Source organism: Oculina patagonica, chromosome 2, assembly GCF_052425735.1.
Source record: "Oculina patagonica isolate OP01 chromosome 2, crgOcupat, whole genome shotgun sequence".
NCBI classification, from domain to species: Eukaryota; Metazoa; Cnidaria; class Anthozoa; order Scleractinia; family Oculinidae; genus Oculina; species Oculina patagonica.
In genome coordinates this window covers 11650959-11670007 of record NC_135759.1, presented here as the reverse complement: position 1 = coordinate 11670007, position 19049 = coordinate 11650959, and the positions used below count along the sequence as shown (strand labels likewise).

At 38.1% G+C, this 19049-nt stretch overlaps 1 protein-coding gene and 1 pseudogene across 2 annotated transcripts; one reads left to right on the top strand and one right to left on the bottom strand.

Moving 5' to 3' along the window:
• Window positions 1-396: 396 nt before the first annotated feature.
• LOC144639196 (charged multivesicular body protein 7-like) lies at window positions 397-6544 on the bottom strand. The gene is made up of 10 exons (XM_078498474.1): window positions 6107-6544; window positions 5098-5286; window positions 4869-4939; window positions 4199-4261; window positions 3600-3648; window positions 3131-3250; window positions 2701-2799; window positions 2511-2553; window positions 1634-1726; window positions 397-1188 (listed from the first exon to the last, which is right to left on the bottom strand). Exons 1-10 carry the CDS (start codon window positions 6542-6544, stop codon window positions 962-964), a joined length of 1392 nt encoding a protein of 463 aa, XP_078354600.1. The 3' UTR covers window positions 397-961.
• A 2545-nt stretch (window positions 6545-9089) lies between these two features.
• On the top strand, window positions 9090-14398 carry LOC144638791 (metabotropic glutamate receptor 7-like; annotated as a pseudogene). The gene is made up of 3 exons (XR_013568011.1): window positions 9090-9321; window positions 9449-9585; window positions 11447-14398. The product of XR_013568011.1 is annotated as a metabotropic glutamate receptor 7-like (transcript).
• The last annotated feature ends 4651 nt before the right edge of the window (window positions 14399-19049 follow it).

Genomic DNA, 19049 nt, shown 5'->3' with positions numbered 1-19049 from the left:
AAAAAGGAGTGGGAATGATTTATCACATATAATTAATTTTTAAAATCGTTTCCAACTTGCATGCATAATATCATCGCTAAATTCAACCATTCATAAGCTAAGCGCACGAGCTATTAAAGCTTATGGAAAATGATTAGCCAGTTTCGAAACGTTCTTACTTGGTCTCCAGCCTCAGCCTGGAGTTCGGCTAAAAAACAAGGAAATTGATTATTCATTCGTCAACTTTGAAGTGATTTCTTTGATTTTTTTTCCTGAGCCTCGGAGCTAAGTCTTGTAACGCTCAGCGGTCATACCACGAGACTAATGGTTCGCAGGTAGTGGTGGGGCAGATATGACGTCAGGCATGATTTATCACAGTGTATGTGTACATGTAACACAGTGTTAAATAAAAAAATAAATGAGATAAAAATGTCTTTTATTTGGATCACACATATATATACAACATTAGGATGATACTAGTACTAACTACATAGTAATTCAGTTTGATTGTACTGTTAAAATAAATATTCACGGCGTGGCTGCGACCAAAAAAAACAAACAAACCAAACAACAAAAAAGATAGTGGAGTAAAACGTTAGCTAATTCATCCTCTCTCTCATCAATGTCTCAATCCTATGACGCTAGTTCACTTGATTCACCCGATTCGTATAACTTACTATCTCCATAATACAGACGGCCACTCGAGTGTGTGTCACGTGTGTGTCACGTGTGTGTCCCTTCATGTGCGTACTGCTGTTGAAATAGTCAAATGTTAACACGGGGTTTACCGCTTGTCTCTCCTCTCCACTACAAGAATTGAAAAATTTCAAATAAAAAGTGGTGTCCTGTTTTATCTTCTACTTGCTCAGGATAAAATGACTTTCGATACGACTAAAAGCAGCAAAAATAGTTCGCCTAAAACACCACCTTGCAACCTTCGCCATTTACTTTTTTCTCTTTCCCATAGAAATGCCACACATATTTAGCTGGATAGTAACGGTCTTGATTTATCTCTTGTTGTGTTGGCTTGAGTTTTATTCGGACTGTGCGAGGGAACGTCTGGTAACTGTACAAGCTCTTTATCCAGCCACTGATTATGAGTGCTGTTGAGGTCTGCACCAGGCCCCTGGGCGGGCTTTGACAGGGGATAGCGGGACTGGTGACCAATAGGAGGTGAAAAACCACTTGGTACTTGCTGAACGTCTGTTCCTTGAAAATAAAGAAAATACAGTAAAACAAACGTTAACAGAATATTGTTCGTGAAAGATCAAAAACATATGGCGTTCTTCTCAACAAAACAGTGACATGTATTGTAGACTGTTCTTTCATACAGATCCACTAAGCTATATATGTCCGCAACCGTTTATGAAGCATTTTGATTTAGTTTACTCGTTTTCATTCGACATGTCTAATCATTTGGTTGGTTCGTCCAACATGAGGCTGGATAGCATTGTTTGATCGTTTATCCGAAGCGTGATCTTTTAACATGGATAAAAGCGGGGGAAAAGAAAAATATTGATAGCAGACAATGTCTGTTAAATGGAATGTGTAACAAATAAGAGATTGATTTAACGACGACTTTTTGAACGCAAAGAAACCACTAAAATATGCTTCTATTAACTTGTTTCTTGTGGAAATACAGGCTTCTTGTTACCTTTCTCGCCGATGGTGAGGCTCTCTAACTCTCGTTCCAGCTCTTCCAGTTCACTCGGTCCTATCCCAGCAGTCTCAGCGACACGTGAATTACCTACAAAAGCCATAAAGTCATGATCTATTGGGATCTACCATTTTACGTTGATTTGACATGGTTAATGAACATTTTCAACAGGCAACACGCTTGGTTGAAACGGTTGGTTTGGTTAAAGTTTCCCAAATGAGTTCACACTTTTTTAACTATTCGGTTTTTACAGTTGACCAATATTAATAGGACTGATCCTATCAACAGAACACGGTTCAACCTCGTTCCCAGGGTCTCTCTCTCCCCGCCCCCAAGAGTGAGAGAAGGGGCGGGGAGAGAGAGACCCTGGGAAGGACGTTGAACACGGTTTTTCCCAATAGAAGATGAAAAAACAAAAACTCGACCAATCAATCCAACCGATTACACCAATAGATCACAACTGAACGGTTCTCAGTTTTTTGCGGAATTTTATCACAAAACATATTTTTTGTTTAATAGGTCGGCAGCTGGGTTATGCTAAAACAATTAGACGGCTCGCTGTCGGTTTCTACCGGCTTTTTTCGCCTCTCTATCAGCCGATAGAAACCTCGAGCTTGCCGTCTAATTGTTAAATATAGGCACCTCTGTAGCCAATGAGATTGCACATTTTGCCAATAGACGACAGCTGGGCTATGCTAACATCAATTAGACCGCACTTACGTAGCCAATCAGATTGCCAGTTTGCCTAACAGTCGGTCACTGGGTTATGCTAAACGCCAATAGTCTTCTTAAACTTAGCATTTTCTTGGACTTGGCATTTACTAGCGGCCCGCGTGTTAACGAGGAAAAGAAGGTATAAAACAGGAATACAAACCTTCCATAATCGCTGAACCTATGTCTTGAGATACGTTAATGGTCTACAAGAAAGAATTTACAAATACAATAAATATATTTTCCATCCATTTCCAGGATTGCAACAAGTTTTAATGTAAGCTAGTATACTCTATAGATTAAAAATCCATAAAATTGCAACGTTTGGAATGAAGTCCTAGAAATCGACTGACCTCATTCAGGTCATCCATAACATCCTCGACAGTGTCAATAGTTAGTTCTGAATGAACACCCTTCAATGCTGCTGTTCCTGACTTCAGAGCTTCAATAACCTAATAACGGAATCATTAAAAACGCTAAGTTTGGCACTAAAACACAGCAAGTACCAGTTAGAGCTGAAAATTCAAAAGGCATTATTAGTTGTCTGTATTCACTTTCTTTGGCTTTTCCTTTTTTTGTTTTTGGATGAATATACTTACTCTTAATCCTTACTTGTGTAACTACATGTATGTACAACATGCTATTCAAATAATCATGTCAGAAAAAACTCTGTCCACTGTTTTCTATAATGTAACTTGCTGAAAAATTGTTTTTTAGTAGTACTACTATCTTTAACCTAAGACAAACATGTATTGCTTAATGTGTATCAAAATCAGTTCTCACCATTTTATCTGTGTGAGCATTTTGTATTCTGTGTAAAATTTCTTCAAATGAGTTCAAGTTAGCTATTGTCTTGTCCAGTGTCCGCTGTCTAAGCTCCTTCTTTCTTAGCAGTTTTAGTGCCTGTTAAATTAATTATAGGAAAAACTAATCAACACACAGGAATAATACCAGCAGCCTACCGACCCGGTATCAACCCATCAGCAGTCACCCCAACAATTTGAAAATTATAAGTGCATGTGTCTTAATTAGCCAAAAGACTCTTTTGACACAAAATTCATTTTTTAAATGATCTTCAAATGGTATCATTTGTAGAGACGAGGACTGAGTTTCTTTATGCATTTATTAGCTTAAGACTAATATAGAGACAAAATAACTCACAACTGTAACAGCTAGCACCAAACAAAGAATAAAGAATTCGAAGCAGAAACTCCTTACTTGTTTGTTCAAGTGTCTCTAGTCTTGTCCATACCTTAGATCTGGAACCTTCCTTTGCAAAACTTGCTGCTTGTAATCTGAAACTTATTTAAAAAACAAATAGGATTTCATACAAAGATAAGCCAAATTGTACATTGTTACTTCTTGCATTGTATTGAGGTCTATAAGGGGTATTGAATGGTCTTTGCGTGCAACAAGCACTTTTCAAAAAGCTACCTCCACTAAAACAGGGATGTAGCTAAGAAAGCCCTAAGCCGGCTCATCTACAAGCACAGCTGGCTTTTCTGGCCTTGCCAGCTCTAAAAGTTTGCCTTGTCTTTGTTTTCTGTGAAATCATCCAGACTTAGAGAACTTAAAAGTTCTCTTTCAGCCGGTGAAATTAGCCAGCAGCCGGCCCTTAGCGACATCCCTGCTAAAACTGAGCATGCGAGCAAGAGTAAACGAGCACCCATTAAAAATTTGGGGGTATTCCAAACAGAAGCCTAACTTTGCGAGCCTGCATGATGTTGATGAGCATTCATGACCCCTTCTGTTAACTAGCATGGAGCACATGGCAGATTACGTCATATTAAGCCATTATTAAGTTAAACTTTGTTATTAAGTTTAAGTAGAAACATGTTACTGGAGCCTTACTTTTCCACTTCATTTGACAACTTGTCAACTTGAAGGGTTACACTAGCCACTGTTTTTCTGAGCCTGGGAACAAAGAGTGTTTTGTCCATAATTATCTGAGACAAATTACCTAACACAGAATAATTGATAGTAATAATACATTTGAATTATATAACTAGACATTCTCTTTATAATAAATAATAATATAAATTTATAGATTTTAAAGAAAAAATCTCCAAATAAAGTGTTGAGTTTTGGGAATACCCTACTGTTAGAAACTAATCCCACAAATATTTAAATCTGATAGCCTTTTTCATAGAATTAAGAAAGGCAAAAGCTAAAAAATAAAATGGCAGATAAAACTGCAAGATCTACGTTGAGGTGAGACAGATTTGTTGTTCTTGGTGGACTTGTTGCTCAACTACCCAGTACAACTAGACATATCATGTTATATCTTTCTTTGTGTTTGCTCTTGCTTGTTGAAAATAATTCATACACAGACTGAAACATACTACAAACCTGGCTCTGAGGCTTAGGGGCATAAACCAAAAAAATGTTTCTTTATTTCTCATCTATAAATGATTTGTTTTGTTCCATTTCCTCAAACATCAGATTCAAATTAGAATTTTAACAAATTGAAATAGTCAATTATTTTAATTTCGACAAAATGCAAACAAAATTAGTCCCTTACCTCACAATGTTAGCATCATTCTCAGAAACTGCTGTCACTTTTTGTTCACCTTTTCTTGCAAACTTTACAACCTACAAATTAAAGAAGAGTCTCAAAATAACCCAAGTTATGGCCTAAAAATAATCATCTGACTTTGCTATTCGTTCACTAAAATTTTAAGATTTGAAATTATGAAGGAAAACTGAAGATAAACAAATTACCATGTGATGTAGCACAATGAATACATTACCTTCTCTCCTTCAGGTGTCAAGAATAACACTGCTTTACCCTGTTTCTGTAATGAGACCATTAGAACTTCAAGGGTTTCATCATCAAACTTCTTACATCGTGTCTTTAGCACATTCCATGGTATGATGTGATCAGTGGTTTCACATTCAACATAGTTATAATGTTTGTCAAGGACCCAGTCAGCATTTTCCTAAGACAAGAACAGAGAAAACAGAAAATCATTTGTCTATATTCTACAGGTTTTTTGTTGTTTTTGTATCTACATGTATAATGCACAAAGAAGTATTTTAAAATAAATTTTTGGATTCCGCCACTTTTTCGCTGCAAAATTGAGCTTTAAAGTTCCCACTTTGGCCACGCCCAAAGAAGTTGACGGGGAGTCAAGACAAGAAAGAGTCTGGGTTCCAGAACGGCTGCGATGTCAGGTCAAGAACTGCGTAATCTTGCCGCCACTTGAAGTCAGCATCATTTCTGTAATCGCGAGTAGATATTGATGGTATAAATAGCGAGGACAGAGTAGAAAACATAAATGAACAAGGCTGCAAAATGGGAAAATTCAAGCTATATAACAATGGCAATAAAGAAATGCAAGAATGTGACTTTCGATTTTTATCGATTAAAGCAACCAATTAATAATAACAGTGGATTATTAATTACTAATTGATGATTCTATCCTAAGCCTCGTCACTGGAGAGGGATGCACATTTAACAATTATTCCACGAGCGAGTGTTGGCCTTAACGATTTCATATCCAACAAGCGCATGTGAAATAATTGTTTTATTGAAAACGTTCAACAAATTGCAACATTTGAGCTCCCAGACTGTTTTCGTTGACGCGTATTGGCTACCATATTTGTGGTCAATGGTTTGTGGTCAATTGCCAGTGTTAACCAATCAAAATTCAAGAATTGCAATATACCATTGCTAGTGTTTAATAAAGTCGGATATACCCTAGTAATAAAGCGGCGGATGAGCGGCCCTGTTTGATTCTGTAATAAGTTCCCTCCTACCTTTGCTACATCTACTAAAACAAACTGTTCATCAACTTTGACATCATCCTCAACTCCTCCCATAACAGTACGAGCACTCCACCAAAAAGAACTCTTGGCCAATCCATAAAACCACGACATCCACCCTTCATTACTGCAGTTCATAAAATCCTGTTTTCGTTGTAGCTTTCCTTGTCGAAACATTTCCCTTAATACAATACTCAGCCCAAGAGGAGTTACGCCATTTCTCGAAAATCTTCGCTTTAGCGTTATTAAATCGATGTGAATGTCTCCATGATATTTACAGCTTTCGAGAATTGCCTTGCTCCAGAAATGTAATTTAGAGTCCCAATGTTTCGGGTTTACTTCTCTGCTTTCAGAGAAGGCCGAAAACATAAAATTCATTCGATCATCGTCATTCCAGTCCGGTGGTAAACATTCTCTTGGTTTGTCCGCCATTTTGGATTATTTGATAGATAAAACTCGTTTCCAGATCTCGCTGATTGAGTTTTTGTTTTGACTTGTCCCAGTCTTCTTGACCGCGCATGTTTTGCCCAGTGACTTCTGCAACTATGCAAGGACCACTCCATCCTCGGAGACCCAGGGGCAGTTAGTGGGGGCGACGGGCAGCTTGTCGGGACAACGGGATTTTCGGGCGAAAGTTTACAACATAGAGCGTAACAGCCCCTGGGCACTTTGTCTTACCGAACCAGTTCCAGAAGCGTTTGAACTCCTTCCTCTTGATTGGCCACAAAAATATTTTTGTGGCCAATCAGCGAGGTTGACCAGAAGAGCGACTCTGATGTCTTCTTACACGAAGTTGTTTTCCTCACAGACTTGTCGTGGATGCTCTGCCCATCAATCGGATGCTATTACATGGAGAGTCTCAGAAAAAAAATAAGCCTTAGACGACTGCCAGTTCTACACTGTTAGTTGCGCGCTTTTTAATAGTTATTCGAGTAAACAACAACTCTTATTATTTTTCTCGGTCGTTGCCCGACTTATGGAACTTGCCACGGTCTGGGTACTTTACTGCACGGGCCACGCGTTAGCGAAGATATCGCTGTCGTCACCTATTGTTATTTTGTTGCCAGCTTGACAGTTAAACAAAGGGTTTTTGTTTAATTTGTTGGATATTTAAATAACAAAAACAAAACTTATAAACAAGAGGTGCTCGCGTATAGCTTTAAAAACTTTTGGTTTCCTTGCGCTATGCTACATTTAACATATTCCCAGGCCTCGTTGTTTTGTTTTTGTTTTGCTTTTTTATCTGAGACCCACGTAGTATCATCCGATGGACGGGCTTAACAACAACGACGAGTCTATGAGGAAAACAACTTCATGTAAGAAGACGTCAGAGTCGCTCTTCTGGTCAACCTCGCTGATTGGCCACAAAAATATTTTTGTGGCCAATCAAGAGGAAGGAGTTCAAACGCTTCTGGAACTGGTTCGGTAAGACAAAGTGCCCAGGGGCTGTTACGCTCTATGTTGTAAACTTTCGCCCGAAAATCCCGTTGTCCCGATAAGCTGCCCGTCGCCCCCACTAACTGCCCCTGGGTCTCCGAGGATGGGACCACTCTGACAAACAGGAACAAATTGTAGATTTATAACTTTTTTTTTGTGCAAAGATTTGAAAAAAATTATTTTGCTTTGCATCTTCAAGCTTGTATTTTGTTAAAACTAATGTCGGGCCTCATTCTCCAGTGTAAAAGACTTAAAAGGAAGACTGAAGACTGAAATTAGTTTTTAGCAGATGTTTGGTTTCCGGAAAAGGGTTAACTTTTTTGAACCGCAAAGACACGGCCTTTTGATTCTTCTTCAGGGACTTACAGAGAATTAGTCTTAGAGAGAAATCCTTTACAGGATCTGGTACTTTCACTCCATTAATGCTAATGTCCTCAAGGGCCACTGCGCGTCGCAGTTCAGTGTGCATCTCACTAATCACTTTAGTGTACAACACAGATTTTAGGATAACGAACTAATTAAGGGAAGTAATAAAGGGAATGTAAAATGGGGTGATGAAAGGAGACCCTATAAGTCTGATTTCTATCTAACCATTAACTTAATTGCAGGAAGTGGCTTTAAACAATGTTTAAAGTTGACAGTATTCTCTTAAAAAAAAAAAGTTGTCTAAGTTTCTGCAAAACTGCGAGGATCCTTGCTCTCTCACGCATAGTTCTCATACGATTTATTTCTTTATTCATCATTCCCAGGGCTCCTGTCCTTCAAAGGAAATAAGTAGTACTCGTAGTTGATTTAATTACTATCGGCTTTATAGCTTACTGAAGCGTTTGCACCAGTACCGCTTAGGTCATGATTAAAGCTATATTACTGATGGGGCTTGTAGGAACCAAATTCATCACGAACAATAATCTCTATTCAATACCCTACTCTGCACCTAGTAAAGCTTCATACTTTTTCTTCTACATGAGGAATTTACGAAATCCACGGTTTACACTGATCTCAACTCACGATTCAACCCTTTCCTTTGATATGAGCGCGGTTAACAAACTGTCAACCAGGTTCGATTTATAATTAAAACGGTTATAGCCGATTTAATTTAAAATTTTAACAGCACGCCGCTAATTTTTGCACCAATAATCTACACACCTAACAACAACGTGAATATTGCACCCACTCAAGTCTGACCTGGCATGGAAACTGAATAACATCGGAAATAAGTCAAATAGGAAAAACGACATTTTCTGTGCAGTTGTGACAGTCACAAAATTCTCTTTACACGGAATCGAGGGCTAAATTTCGTGGTATTCGATCTCTTTCTATATAACCCGTTTGGTGGAATCGTGCGTGGCTGCAGCTTTACCGAGTGTGCAGGTGTTTTAGAATTCTCATTAAATATCGAGACGTGACATTTCAATATGCCTAATTTCCTATTTAATGAGAATTCTGCATCACATGCGTACTCTGTAAAGCTGCTTTCACACACGATTCCACTAAAAGGTTGACGTATTGTCATAAAAGCTTTCTTCATTTAGCACGGGTGATTTATTTGATGTTGTCATCAGCTTATGACATTTCAATATAATTTCCTGACAACATCAAATAAATCACCCGTGTTAAATGAAGAAAGCTTTTATGACAGATTGTATTCCCTGAACAAAAATCGACAAAATCGACGCGTTACTTTGCCCTAGGGAAAGTAGTATCCACGATATATCAGATATATTAGCGAACCTTTTCCGGGAAATTCTACGACGTGGAAAAGTCAAGCAAAGGTATAAAGCTCGAATGAAACTAGAATATTTTTCTGAACCCAAACAATTTAAGTAAACAAAAAGACAGTCTTCATTTAATTCACATTCGCTTCGCCTCCATTTATTTTCCCGTTGTTTGTATTTGCAGAGTTTTTGAAGTGAACCCTTCGATAAAGTCAACGGGCTGAACCCAACAGAAGATGAAATTCGACAGCGTTAAACTGATCTCAAAACTTCTTGGATGCATGGTTTTATGGCAAACTTATTGGTCCAACGAAGTCGTAGGTAAGTGCTAATCTATTATTCAAATGTATTACTCTACATTTTCTTTGCAACTGCGAAGATCTCTACGGCTTCCTTATGTATGTTTTACCCACAGTTCACATGCATTTATTGAGTGCTCAAAATAAAGTTTTCAACTCTTGTTTGGAACACGGACACCGTATGGCCCGTACTATACTGGAACGGCAGGGGTGTCCCGGCGGACGAGAAAGTGTTAATTTGAGATAAATTACCAAACTTACTGCGGGCATAAAATGAGTGTACGTAATACAGGGTTCGGATATAGCTGTCAACTGAACAACATAATAAAAAAATTTAAGCGAACAAGTTTTTTAACTCAACTCTTTATTTAAAACATCATTTGTTCATTTCATATTCGGCTGCCCTGACCAACGACCAACTTAAAATACCTCTGGCAATGAACAGTCTAAATTAAACTTTTTCGTACTCTTTAAGATTGAAAAACAAGCAGTTTTACAACTGGCACAAATAAATCGTGCTTCTTTGCTGACAAGACTGGGGCAGCTGACACAACACTTTATTCGCGTGCCGTGTTTGACCAGCAGTGGCGTGCAGATTTAAATACAGGAAGTAAATTTTGTCGATTGAAGAGCAAAAAACCTTTTTAGGTGGATAATACAGAAATCAATACAAAGTATTCTCTAAATTTCTTAAGTATACATGTACTCAAGAAAATGAGATAGTTTTCAATGCAGTAGTGTATTTGATAACATTTGTCTTTGACAGAGCAGCAGGCAATATTATCTTATCTAAAAGTGCACTCCGTGACAATGAACTACTTCTTCCATTAGCTCTCCACACACATCCTCTCTCTATTTCATATATGGTTCATGTTTTCCTATCTAAATTATGCTTCACGTGTTTACATTCGCTTTGGTTGCTTGGTTTTAGTTCAAACTGCCTTCAAAACGTACGAACTGATGCTATCTAAGAAAAATTTTTGAAAATTTAAGGTGGCTCTGGAACCGCTCCAGAAAATTTTTTTTTAAACTTTGCAAAAAGTTGTATCTTAACATGCTGATCATTAGTCAATAATAAAAAATGGGGGTCACAGGACTTGTTTTAAAGTTATAAGCACTTAAAGCTAAAATTAAGGGTGTTTTAACAGGTCACACCGTTGCTATGGTTACAAGTGACGTCAAAAAAATAATCAAAATTTGTTTGCCAATGACTGGGCATTTGTTTGATACCATTTTTGTAGTGGTAACTGATAAATGTTTGTAGCACTGAGTCACTGACCCATCAAAGTATATAAGAGCTGGAATTCGAAAGTACTGAAAACTGTTTTGAGCCTCATAAATCACCTTACCAAGGACATTCTTCTGTTTGCCAACTGTTTTTAAGGGTAGAGTCATCTTATCCAACTATCATATCTTTAACAGCTCACACCTATTTCTTTCTTTCGTTTTTGTTGGCCTCAATTACTCATCTGACTCTCATCTGGTTCTGTTATCAGGTGGTTTAGGGTTGCATTTCCCAGACACAAAATGTACTGCTCAACTGTCTAAACTTTACAAAGTAAAGCCCTGTAAGCACTGAAACAGGGGAACAAGTGGGAGAGTGCAAGTTATTTTAGGTACGAGTGTGGTTTGTGATAATCAAGTTTTTATCTGTAGCATCTTTTTTCAATGTCTCACTCCTCGACCAATCCCCTCTCCTGCTAGCTGTTTAACAGTTCCAAAGAACACTTTCGCTGATTTTTAAAAAAAAAAAGAACCAGCACCTAGTAAGCCCTAGCAGAGCCTTACTCCTTACCGATTTTTCTAGAAATCATCGCATCAGCAGTTCAGCTATGGCTAGTTTATAAATAATCAAATAAGTGTTGCTTCTATTTTTAATTTAGGTCAAAGTCCTGGCATTCAGCAGCTTAAAATGGATGGAGATTTTATTCTCGGCGGTCTATTTCCTGTTCACAAGAAAAGTAAATTTACTGAGAAAGCATGCGGTGAAATAGATGCACAACCCGGATTTCAATACTTGGCCGCCATGTTGTTTGCTCTTCAACAAATCAATAACAACACCAGCTTACTTCCAAACGTCACTCTCGGAGCGGAGATATACGACACGTGCCGAAGCCAGACGATCGGAGCCGACCGTGCTAAGGACATAATCAAATACACGCTGCTGGATAAGGAGGAACCTCTGGTTGGAGTCATTGGTCCTTTTACCAGCGATGTGTCCATCGCAGTGGCGAATCTTTTGCGAGTTTTTGAAATTCCTCAAATAAGCTACGGCTCATCGAGTGCCGAGCTCTCTAACAAAGAACTGTACGGAAACTTTTTCAGAACGGTGCCACCAGATTCATTTCAAGCCCAGGCTCTTGTGGATGTCATCAGACATTACGGCTGGACTTATGTTTACACGATAAACTCGTACGGCAATTATGGCAAAAAGGGCATGAGGTTATTCCATAAAATCGCTCGAGAAACTGGTATATGTATTGCAAGAGGCGCTAGTCTTCCTAGTCAACCGACCGAGAGCAGTTATAAGTCTGCTCTCCGAACGATAACGAGTCACAGAGAAGGCAACGCACATGTTATTGTGTTATTTACATCCCAGACTGACTCGGCCGGTTTGCTCCGCGCAGCAAAGGAGTCTGGTGTAAAAGATCTAACGTGGCTTGGAAGCAGTGGTTGGAGCAATCGTGTTGACGTCACTGAGGGAAAAGAGGAAATAGCTAACGGATCTCTAACAGTGGGTCACCATGAACGAATCGTGAACGGCTTCTTGGATTTTTTAACAAATCTGGACAGAACACTGGAAAACACAACTTTAAGAAACCCTACAAATTCTTGGTTTGAAGAGGTTTTGCAGTCTGTTATAAAGTGTAGCATGGGAAGCTCAGGATCACGTTCAGCTCAATCTTGCAAAAGGAATGCGTCGCTACCGCGTGCCATAGAACTTGCGCCTGTTCGCGTTGTGATCAACGCGGTTTACGCAATGGCTCATGCTCTCAATGACATGCAAAGAGATCTATGCGCGGGACAGACTGGAATTTGCGAGCGAATGAGAAACAGACTCAAAGCAACAAGTCTAATTAGTTACTTGAAAAATGTAAGTTTTCCTGACGCGGCTTTTAACTCGAGTGTAAAGTTCAACGAGAACCAAGAAATGGATGGAGCTTATAGTATCATTAACTTTCAACAAAGGAAATCTGGTGAATGGGCATATGTTAAAGTGGGCTCTTGGAAGTCACTTCGAAATTCAAACGAAAAACAAAAACGTGAATTAAATATCGACGACTCTCTTAGTGTCATGGGGAAACGCGAAAACACGACCTCCGCAATCATACTGCAGTGAACCATGTGCTTTGAGACAATTACGAAAATACAAAACAGTTAATTCGCAGTGCTGTTGGGATTGCGAACACTGTGAATCTAACGAAGTGATTGTAAACAACACTTGCCGTGCGTGTAACCTTGGTTACCAACCTGATACAAGTCTGACGAAGTGTTTAAAGCTTGATCTTTCTTTTCCTAAGTGGACTGATCCAGCATCAACTTCATTGGGAGTAGTTGCAGGAGCCTGGACGCTAGTCGCTATAGGAACGTTTGTTTTCTACGTAATTAATCACACACACAGCGTAATCAAAGCAGCTGGTAGGGAGCTTTCTTTTATCATATTCATTGGAATCATTTTGTGCTTTGTGGCATCTTTTATTTGTTTGGCTAAGCCGACCGACTTAGTATGTAGTCTTCGTCGTTACATCGGAAATACATGCTTTACAATGTGTTACGCGCCGTTATTGATGAAAACAAATCGCATCTACCGCATTTTTAAGCACGCCAGACGCTCAGCAGCAAGACCGTCTTTAATAAAACCGACGTCTCAGGTCCTTATCTCCATGGGACTGGTGGCAGTGCAGCTTATTATAACTACTATGTGGACACTTTCAGACCCAGCAAAAGCCATTGTAGAGTACCCGTCATTGGTAACAGCTTCACTTGTTTGTACTGTCAGTGCACTTACTGTTGCCGTTAACATGTGCTACAATCTACTTCTTATGTTCCTGTGTACTGTTTTTGCCTTTAAAACGCGTAGTTTTCCCAGAAATTTTAACGAAGCGAAGCATATTGGTATCACCATGTACATAACCTGTTCTTTGTGGATTATATTTATACCAACTTACTTCAACACTAAAACTTCGGCTTGGAGGGATTATATTTACTGTTGTGTCTTCATCCTGGTCGGGAGTGTTAGTCTTGTGGGATTGCTGCTCCCTAAGGTCGCCATTATCGTTTTAACTAACATGCCCAGAGAAAGAGTGCATGTTGCTGATGAATCCGCGTATGGCGAGAGAGATGAATCAAACATGGATTCTTCAACAAGATCAAACAAAGTTTTAGGTCTTGATATTTCTCTTCCCAAACTAAAGACACAAGATAGCAGCTCAAATCCTACTGATCATGTCAAAACTGATGCGGCAGGCATTATTATCTAAGATCATATGCACATGCGGACAGTTTTAAAGTTTAATTTTTTCACTTTTTTCGGGAATTAAACTTTTAAGCAACAATTGTCACATTCCCCCAATCCCCCCCAGAAGTATTTTATTTGCCGCCAAATAAAATTGTTTATGACTCCTACCCACTTATTTTGACTTAATTTTTCACTGTTTAAGATTTTTAACTAAGGTGGTAGATAAGGGAGGAAGGGCAGTGAGTAGGGTTCGACCGTAATGAGATTGAGTGTGTTTTGTGTTCATTCACAAAAAAGGAGTGCGTAATAATCACAAAAGTACATGGTGACTTAAATAACAATAGAAAGTTCATTGAGCAATAAACACGAGTTTGGACGAAAAAAGATATAGCCTCGTTTTCATTTAGAGCCATAAGACGTGGCATATTCGTCGTGTTTGTTCTTTTTCAGACCTGAAACGCTCTGCGAGTTCAATCCACTTATGTTTCGAACAAGAAAGTAGCAAATGTTCACTTTGGGACCCCCACCCCTCTCCTTTGAGCACCTCTGGATACACCAGTCAATCAAATTGGTCTCAAACTATAGTAAGTTCTTCATTAAAGGGACTATGTTACGGATTTAACCAGATTTTCAAACAGCTAATATTTATATTTGCGTCGCAGGAAACCTAAAAATAAAAGTCCATTTTACTAAAAATTGCTGTATCAGAGCACTGAATCTATGGCTCGGTTGGAACCGGATTGCAACTTGAAGTTGTTTCAGCGCGTCATAAAAAATTCGATATTTATAGCCTTAGGCTAATTTCTACTCGCAAATTAAGGTTATATCTTCCTTTAGATGTTCAAAGATAAGGGTTTTTTTTTCAGTTTAGTTGCCTACTAATTTCAGAGCCGATTAAACCAAAAATCTGCAAAATCCCTGGAATAAAGTTTCTTTAAGTCTTTAACGTACTTAATGTCGGAACCAACATGGAACCGGGAAAGTTTGCAGTTAAGATGACGTTAGCTGCACCTGTTATTATCTATCCTGCGAACAGGCTCCCGAGTGGGGTTTTCAGTTTTAGGCCCCGCTCTTCCGCTCGCGGAAATCCCATTCGGGAGCCCGTTCGCAGGATAGTTATTATCATTTTAGGTCTTCCCGGTGCTTAGCATTTTTATAGCACAGGAAATTTTACCGGACAAAACGGCGTTTCTTATAAATGTGCTTTGGAAAAGTAAAATTAGTTAAGTACTAAATAACGGAGTCAGTTTCCCAGAAGTTGGTAAAAAAACAGAACGAGGATGTTTTCTGCGTCTTGGGTTACGAATTCCTTTCTTAGAAAAGTCGAGTATAACTATAAATATTCGATAACAAAGTTAAGATTCCGAGAACATGAGAGACCGCGCCACAATCCAACAAATAACTCTTCTGTGGAATTAAAGCGTCCAACATTTGTCTGGATTAATGGACGGCCTGCTTCGAGCCTAGCTGTTTAGGTTAAAAAAAAAAAAGATTTCGACCTGCTAGTTGGGTTCTTCCAGTCTTGTTAATTGTTATTTGTGAACTCCCGTAACAAATTGAACTTACCTGAAATCACTCATACCAAACTGTTCAAATTTTTTATGTCGTTAGATATCCTTGTAAAATTCCCAAAGAAACCCTTACTTCTCGACTATCACGTAGCGATTTACTCACAAGGGGAATATAAACAGAACACTATAGGTGACTTGAAGTGATGCAATGATTTTTTGGTCTGTTGTGTAGAAGAAGCAAATTTAACAGTACCGTGATTGTAAAATAAAACAACAAGAAACGTGTCGAGGCAATAGCGAATGACGAAGTAATTGGCGATATAAACTTTCGAAAATAAGAACTTTGCATTTGTTAAAGTTGTCAGACCCAACAAAACTAAACAATGGAACGACTACACGCCTACTGTTTCAAGCAAGAAAAGTTTCATTTTTACTTCAGTGGACCCTTCCCTCTCCTTTGAGAATTTCTGGCGAAAGCACTTTATCAAATTGGTCTAAAAGTATGGCAAATCGTTTTTAAAGTTTTGCTGTACATAAATATCAATAGATAGCATGGAAAATATCATGGTTTTTTAGCATTCAAAAAGAGTACTCAGCCAAGCGTTGTAGATATCTACAATATCTCCAAAGAAAACCACTCTGAAGACGTGAAAGTTTGCCGCATGAACGTGTGGTCATAAGTGATATTTAGATGCACCTGATATAATCCTTGTAAGCTTTGCCGGTGTTGAGTATTTTTACAGGACAGGAATTTTACAAAACTTCACTTGCTAGTGTGCGTTGTAATGTAAAGGAAATGTTGTGTCAAGTGAAATATAAAAAGTACATTGTTGATGTCCTTTTAGTTTTCCCTTTCAGTTATTTTACTTGACAGGAATTAGTTCGTTAACAAAGTTAACGCCCCTCATCTGTGCCTTGAATAAAAGCAAACACTCAGCACAATAACATTGTGACTCAGCACTCTAATATGTCGCAACATACTCGTATAAGAAATTAATCTACTAATTTTTTTAAATCAACCTCTCCAATACGGAATGTGTAAATTCGCCTTTTGTAGAAAGACAGCGAGCCTTTTACGCTGGACGAAACGGTTAACTGACTGAACAATGATGGGTTGGTTGAGAGGCGTCTTTGCTTATGATGTGTGTAAATTTTGTTAGGGTTTACAATGTTTGAAATTGATCAAGTTGAATCTTGGCCTTGTAATGGCAAAATTTCTCTTCTGTGGTTTAGAGCAAGAAATAGCCGAATGTGTGTGTCCATGTCAAAATCAAATGTTTGTGGTTAAGTTGTAAAAACACGACATACTTATGAAGGGGAAAGTTTTACTAAGTGTCTTCTCTCTGGTTAAGCATGATTTGCTTTTCACAAAAGATTAAAAACCACAGTTTTTCAGATGTTTAATAATAGAGTTGTGTTATATTACTTTCGTGTTAAATAACATGTAGGCCTCTTTAGTTACTTGTGTTTTATATTGTGCGTTAGGTTATAAACTCAATCATTTACATAGTTTTGTCTTTTTAGGTTACTCTGTGAAAGTATTTATAAAAGAACTGGGACCTGTAAGGAAGTTTAATGTCGTATTCATCAGTGATATATACGTAACAGGAAAAATGGCACAACAAAGGATCAACGTATTTTGTCCGTCGTTAATTTTTCATCACAATAAACATTCCAAAGTTTTTATGCAGTTTTTACTGATCGAAACATATTTTATTCTTCAATTCTACCTCCAGATACATTCCTTCCTCAATTCGTGTTTATCGTCATTAAAAGTTTTATTTATACCCAGGAGCCATAATCGATTATGGCTCCTGTTATACCTTAGAAATTTGGACTCAATGAAAAGCTTTTCATATTTGAAAATCATCTTTTACGCTAAGCAAAAGAACTCGAAGGCATACCGCAATTGCAAGATCATTTTCGGTACCGATTTCTGACTGTTTATAATCTGACTGGAAATTTCAATAGAGACGAAATATAATTACACAAGATACTATTTTAATGAACTCGTTATTAGATATACCTGTTATGAACGGACAATGCAGCTCGCTTGAACTGCGCTTGGTATGACGTTCTTTGACCTTTGTACAAGTGTTTTAATTATAATGCAGTGTATTTCGTTTCCCTCAAGTTAATTTACTGACTTGCTAAACTTGTCTATTATCAAGTCTCTTCCTTTTCAAACTCTCAGTTTTATAAACTTAGGCAATATCGTGAAAACTATATTACCGCCATAATGGTTTTGTTTTTAGCTAACCAAAAACCGGACAAAAAGTGGAACAAAGAAAATATTTTTTCCGCTTTTATAGCATTTAAATTTGCTCCTTTAATAGCTGCGTGTTGATCATACGACACTGCACTGAGATACAACTGCATCAGTGTTATAAGACATTGGGTTTATTTGCAGCTATCTCAAGCCATGAAGAATTTTTTCTTGTTTCTTTCTTGCCTTATACTGACTGCCCTGAGTGTGGCGGCAGATGGGACTTCAGATCTGACAAGTGAAGGTAAATGACACGGCTCGCTTAATGATTGCAGTTCAGCGAGTCTACTGCAGCTTAGCTCACTTAAGAAGATGTTTCTCACTTCTAAACAGACCCCAGCACTTGGGAGAGAAATAGATGAGTTAGGGGTTGGCGATTTCAATCATGTTTGGAAATCAAATATCAAGCGCGATGCACTTTTTTGTGCCGGGTAGTGTAGAAGAAAGAATTGTATGTAATGAAGTACGTAGACGCAGTGGAGCAGTATCATTCATCACAAAAGATTTCGACAGCCTTCAATGCAATACACCAAAGTCTAAGCCTTTTGCACGTTTTTTCGTTCATTTGTAAATCATCCAGGAAGCTTTAAAAACTATAACATTTAAGTATAAAAGTAACATTAAAAGTAAAAAGCGAATGTGACCCTTATTCAGTACAAGCTTTTAAAAACATCTTGACATTTTTCTGTTGGTATGTAAGAGCAGTGCATTGACCGAAATCGGTGAAAATTAATATAGCCAAAGTTGTGGAACAGTGTACTCAATTCAGCTGAATCTAACTTTGAGACCAAATTGTTAGCCGTCTCAACAACGCAACGCGGAAAATTCCTTCACGATCAAGAAGAAGGTCATAAAAGGCTTTTGGAACGATAGTACTTTATTAAGACAGTTGTCTGAGTGAGCTCTGACAAAAATTAAATCTTTTTTGTTTAAAGCCATTCAAGCGAAAGTCGCTGAAGGCAGCCGCCAATTACGTTGGTGGAATATGAAGTACTCCATCCAAGCACTGGGTTTTCATAGTCTCGTTAGATCGATTTTTGCAACTGGAATAAAAAGAAAGATCTTGAATTTTATAGAACAGCAAATATATAGTCATGTATTGCTTTGAACTTTAACTCAGAGATCTTTTGCACGGAAAGCGGAACTTTTTCAGCCCCCAGGGCACTCATAAGCGTTATTGATAAGAATCTTTTGTTTTGTCAATGCGGAAAAAATGTCGATTGATTCAAAACATACATGTGTTTCTATCT